Source organism: Phalaenopsis equestris, unplaced genomic scaffold (assembly GCF_001263595.1).
Source record: "Phalaenopsis equestris unplaced genomic scaffold, ASM126359v1 Scaffold000002, whole genome shotgun sequence".
Taxonomy (NCBI): domain Eukaryota; kingdom Viridiplantae; phylum Streptophyta; class Magnoliopsida; order Asparagales; family Orchidaceae; genus Phalaenopsis; species Phalaenopsis equestris.
In genome coordinates this window covers 22,590,994-22,596,874 of record NW_018164444.1, presented here as the reverse complement: position 1 = coordinate 22,596,874, position 5,881 = coordinate 22,590,994, and the positions used below count along the sequence as shown (strand labels likewise).

At 38.7% G+C, this 5,881-nt stretch overlaps 2 protein-coding genes across 2 annotated transcripts; both read right to left on the bottom strand.

The window, feature by feature from the left end:
• Positions 1-1,281: 1,281 nt before the first annotated feature.
• LOC110017880 lies at positions 1,282-3,861 on the bottom strand. The gene is made up of 7 exons (XM_020715033.1): positions 3,558-3,861; positions 3,337-3,483; positions 3,178-3,243; positions 2,862-2,930; positions 2,627-2,701; positions 1,666-1,782; positions 1,282-1,557 (listed from the first exon to the last, which is right to left on the bottom strand). The coding sequence occupies exons 3-7, from the start codon at positions 3,214-3,216 to the stop codon at positions 1,297-1,299; spliced, it is 561 nt and encodes a 186-aa protein (XP_020570692.1). The 5' UTR covers positions 3,217-3,243; positions 3,337-3,483; positions 3,558-3,861; the 3' UTR covers positions 1,282-1,296.
• On the bottom strand, positions 3,345-3,957 carry LOC110035097 (transcription factor bHLH48-like). The gene is made up of 2 exons (XM_020739373.1): positions 3,869-3,957; positions 3,345-3,825 (listed from the first exon to the last, which is right to left on the bottom strand). The coding sequence occupies exons 1-2, from the start codon at positions 3,955-3,957 to the stop codon at positions 3,345-3,347; spliced, it is 570 nt and encodes a 189-aa protein (XP_020595032.1).
• Between the last annotated feature and the right edge of the window lie 1,924 nt (positions 3,958-5,881).

Here is a 5,881-nt window from a genome sequence, read left to right as displayed (position 1 = left end):
TATATATATATATATATATATATATATATATAATGCAGAATTTCAATATTGTCTAAAAACATTTGCTTCGCATACCATTTTATTTATATTCTTTAGCTTATTTGGGCTTATATGATAAATCACACTTTTACATATCACCCCCCATAATTTCTTATTATTTTTTTTGTAGAATTACACATTGTTTACAAGAATAGGGCGGACCAAAATGCTCAGAAGGGAGCTCTTATAAGCATCTTGCTTAAGCTGTCCAATTAGAATTTGGGTCCACTGTCGTACACTTTTGGTACCGGGAGTGTTTTTATGCGGTGAATGTACACAATAATTTTTAGGGTTTAGGATGGGAGGGTAAAACTGCAAATTAAAACTGAACAATCACCTTTCAAAGTCTTCTAAAAAACATATCCATATTTAAGGGGGACCGAATAATGCACCCACCGTACCCGCCCGGGCCCCATTATTCCGTTTTCCTACGCGATGAGTTGGTCAGCACCGCACCACCCAAATTACTCGCTACCTAAAAAGATTAAAATCCCTCTCCAAAGTCCCCACCCTCACAGCTGTTCTCGGCCACCGCATGCAACCCCCACCACCCCGCCCGCCCCATCGTGGGCCCCATGCAAATTCATAATCCATCACGCCACGTGGCATCCAATGCAAGAAAGTGGGTTCCAAAATATCTAAGCCGAACTTCATTATACTTAAAATTACAACACTTTAGTCATAAATCTGTGCATACACGAGGTAATTTTGATATAATATTATGTTTATTAAAGTTTGGCTATTCTATATGTAAACACATGTATAGGAAAACCACAAATTTGGGAAATTTATATACACACAACCGAGCCACACGCTTATCGAGCCAGGCTAATCTGCCAAATTATTAGCTCGAGTCGAGCTCGTAGTGGCAGCAGCCAGCTCATAAATTCGAATTAAAAATTCAATTTTTAGGTGATCTCGTCAGAAAATACATACAGTTCACCAAAAAAACATAGCGAAATGATTAGAGGTAGGCTAATCAAGCAGGCTCGCAAGCCAACGAACCAAATTGGGGCAAGCTTGAACTTGAGCTCATCGCTAGATAAGCTCGGCTCGTGAGCTTGAGCTGGCTCGAACTCATTTACACCCCCACATACCAAGAAATTATTGCATCCTTATTAAGTGCAGATGCTATTATTCTAGATGTTATTGGTGATATTATGTTGTTATTAAAATAAAACAACATCGGAATACTATAAATAACACCTCGTACATATTACACATTTTATTTTATGTAAAAGATAATAAAATAGTAACTTAACCGAATTCAAAAAGTGGGTTACCTGAAGCTGAGGGATCGTAACCGAAAAGAGAGGTCCCCGGGGGGCTCCCGCTACTACTGCCGCTGATTAAGACGCGGTGGTGGTGGTGGCGGTGGTGGGAGAGTTGCTCCGTCTCCTCCTGCTGCTCCAGATCTACGTGCCAGATCTGTTGATCGTCGTAATGCTGATTCCGGCGCATGACGCCGTTACCGTCAACCCAACCCGGAGCGTGGCCCGATGCGTTGACCCGCCCGCACTGCGTTGAAAAATTAAATAAATAATAAAGATATGATTTTTTTAATCATCTGCGTTGGAAGTGGAATGCTGGAGATTAAATTTTCCTTTTTTTTTAAGGTGTTGGTACGTTTTCAGTCATTCCCTCCTCGGGATGAAGAAGAGAAAGCTGTCCGTTCGTAAGGCCTTTCTCCTTTCTCGCATTATTTCCTCGCATTTTACCCATGCGGCCAAAGTACTCTTTCTTCTGCATGTATGCCACTTAATTCATGTATTTACATATCTGACCCCTAAACTTCAATTTTTTAAACAATTTTTTAAGCATATGTTATACTAGGTAATATAAAAAATTGAGTAATATAAAATGCAAAAAAGAAAAAAAAAACAAGTTTTGGTGATAAACATGTAAAAAGCATAGGAATTGGGTGATATGATTAAGTCTTAACTCGGATAGGCCAATATAAGATAAAAAATTTTCACTCTGAATTGACTCGAGATTGAAATGTAATATTACGAGTCACAAGTCAATTTAGACCGATTTAAAGTTTGAATGGGTCCAAATAACTCAATTTGAACAACTTATATTCAATTTGAGCCGGACCGAGCTGATTCCAAGCTGAAATTGCCTCAAATAACTCAATTTGATCCAAACTCATTTCAATTTCGTGCCAAATTGAGATAGATTCAATTTCGAGTCAGCTCGAATTGAATATAAGGAACCACGAGACAATTTGAGCTGCACAAAATCTAGCTCAAGCCAACCCCAACTCAGCCCAAAAAACGGGATAGCTAACCGCCCTCCATATGCCCCCCTAAATAAAATTGTGATCCCCTGTCACGTAACATTTTCAAAAAAAAAAAAAAAAACTGTTGCAATTACTATTCAGGAAGAACTGGACAAGATTTTAAACAAAACTAAACTACATTACAAATCTATCCCCAATCTTCAGAAAAATCACTGCGTGGTATAAAAGTGTCACGCTTCATTTACCACATTTGCAAATTCCGCCAAACCATGAATTCAAGCTAATTCCGCACAAGAAAGAGGGCTCTCATGAAAAATAGATTAAAGACGGGATTCCTTTTTTTACCTCTGCTGATAAAAGGTTGTCCAGCCCCGTAAAATCCACCCTAGGGTTAACCGCTGCAAGTCGCATCGACAAGATCTGCAGAAAAGCCAGTTGGAGCTGAAAAACCATTAATGACAAAACCAACCCCGGCGCCCTCACCGGAAGGTCCTTCCGGTAAAAAATTATCTATAATTTGCCCAACAAATTTGGACATGCACGAAAAGATTATACAGAAAAGATTATACAAAGATCGTACCTCAACCTGCCGTTGCAGTAACTGTACGTGGTTGATAATTTCGTCCAGCACCAGCGCCGTACCGGAGATCTGCACGGGAGAAACTTTCCCCTAAATTACAGAAATTACACGGCCCACCTTCTCGGAATAAAAAAAAATTTATACAAAATAAAACCCCCCCCCCCCCCCCACCCCCTTGCAGTGCATTTATACTAGAAATATTTGAGTCTTACCAGCGTTATATCCCTATAACTTCTCTAATACCTTCAAATATTTACACAGATATCCACAGAAATAAGTAATTTAAAAAGTAAAGAGATGTAATTACAGATCTAACCTTGCTGCACCCGGGGACGAGCTCTTGGAGCAGCTTCATCCGAGCATTTATTTTTTCCCTCCTTGCCTTTTGAGAAAAAGGTGTAATTAGAAAATGTGAGGGTTTAATTATGGGATTAATTATGAATTATGGAGAGTATAGTTGTGATTAGAGAGTAACTCGCTCGGCTAAGCTATGGCTGTCAGTGGCTTGGCCTCGGCGAGCTCTGACGTGAACATACGGTAGTTTTTCCCCGTCTGGATTCGCCGGAGAACCCTCGTCACCGGCGGCGGAGGCGGATTTTCCTTTCTTCGATGGATTTTTGGTCTGGAAGAACGACGGGCTCTTGTGATCGGAAACGGTAGGTGAACTAGCAGAAGAAATTGAGATGTGGAGATTACCTTTGAGGATTTCTCGGATTCTTTTCTTTTCACCGGGCGCTGGGGCTTCAGCTCGGAGTCAGGGGGGTCGGATTTAGTGTTCGGGGAGTGATCGCCGTCGGAGTTGGAGGGGAAGGCGGAGCTGGCCTCCGGTGAGTCCTCGGAGTTAGCAAAGACTGAAAATCTGGTGGCGCGCTCAATTAGGGCAGCGTTGGAGGGAAAGGTCGGCGAGCAACGGAGCGGAAGTCGGACTGCCTTGGGATCCCCGAGGCGGAAGCCGCGGGAGGAACTAGGATCCAGTTCGTGGAGTAGCTCCACTGCTTGGCGCGGACTCCTCCTCGAAACGAAATGTTTCCGTCACTTCCGTCGCGTAAGTTCCGGAGTTCCCAGATCCCACGCCGGAGCACCGCGCCGGCTCCATAATCGCCGCTGTTCGGAACAGGATCAGATCCGCGAAATCGAAAGCCCCAATTCCGCAGAAATTGCTCAGTCCGCCTCCAAATCGGAACCTATTTCCCCGGCGACGAGGGAAGCGAAACCCTAGTCTTCCGGAAACCGTATACACTTGCTCAGCTCAGCTCAAAGGAGGTTTGGAAGCAAACGCAGTTTTGTGCGGCGGAAAAAAAGAGAGCAGAAAAGGTTGATGGTGAGTAATATATATAAAGCTGCAACGCCTTCTCTCTCCTCGTTAGTCTCGGCGTTTTTACCGGAAGCGGCCGCGCTCTGAAAGCAACGTCGCGCTCGCTTAAAAAAAGGGTTCCGACGAGAGAGACGAGACGGAGCTGCCGATATGGTCACCGCATGGTAAGATTAATAAGTGAAATTACAACTCCAAGCTCGTTCGAGCTGCCTAGACTCTCTATTAGATTTCATTTGAAGTAGCATCACTGATCCGTCAATTTCTTTTAAGAGTTGTGTTTGTCAGACTGAAAGAGGCCTGCTGCAATTTGAAAGGTTTCACCAAATAAAAAAATTTTCAGGCGTCGGCGTTCGCTCTAATTGAAAGGAACTGTAGTGCATTCTGAAACAATACCTTAGTCTCTCTGTGATACATTCTAATCTGGTATGTCTTGGGTTCATCCCGAAACAATTACATATTCTCTCAACTATCCTTGTTATTTAAACCAGTCACTTCTATGTTAGGTTCAGTCGATAAACAATTGAGTTAAAGATTGAGAAACTCTTATATGTTAGGTTTATCTATAAGGGGAATTCTGCCCACTTATTTATCAAGTATTATTGTAGTGGCAGAGGCTAGCGGAGTTCGGATAAAATGTGTTTATTATAAGGGTTTCAACTAAATTTATCTAAAGGACTGTTTCCCTCTTCTTTGTATAGATCTATTTGTTGATGACATATTTGACATTAGATGCTTAGTGAGCTTTTATGAATGTTTATTCTATTTTATGGGTTTTTTTTTTATATAGTTTTAGAAAAAAATTTTTATAAATTTTATCTTTGAAAGAGTTATAATTTTTATCTAAAACAAGTTATTGTTCAGGTATTTCTTAAAAAAATGTATTTGCTAAATTTATCTTCAAACCCCACACCAAAAATAGTGCCGACAGTTTTATTTTAAAAGATTTTGTCTTTATTTAAGTTTCATCCCTTTGGAAATATTATCTTTTGAAAAATTTCATTGAATTTCACCTAGAAAATTTTAATAAAGATCATATTTAAGAAAATGTTGTCTTTGAAAATGATGTTGCTAAGTTTTATTAGATTTTATTTATTTTTGAAAATAAGATTATTTTGAAGAGATTTTTTTTTAAAATATTATTTTGAAAATTCTATTTGGGTTTTAAAGAGATTTTCTATGAAGTGATTTTATTAATATTGTTTTTTGAGAAGTTGTCTTAAAACAATGTACCTTAGTTTTGTAATTTAATAAAAATTTTATTATATAACGACTTCAAGTCTTAAAAAGAAGTTTATATTATATTTTAGAAAATATATAAACTCACTTTACCATATAAAATTATTTTCTCATTTGGAGCTCACTCAAACTTATATAAAGATGATTAATTTCTGTCACATTTATATTTTTACAAGAATAATTACTTTTTATCACATTTTTAAAAAAATAATTACTTTATAACACGTTTAGTTTGTATATTTTTATAAAAATAATTTCTTTATAGCACAATTAATTTGTATATTTCAAAAAATATTATTATTTTTTATCAGTTATTATGACATGTGCTTCACAGAGCTTTTCATCCATTTTCAACCCGTGGAAAGAACTATTTCCAAACATGAAAGTATCATCCATGTATTTTAAATTATCCCAAGGTCACATAATGCATTTGCATGAAATACGTAAAATGAAAACTTGCCAACGTGCA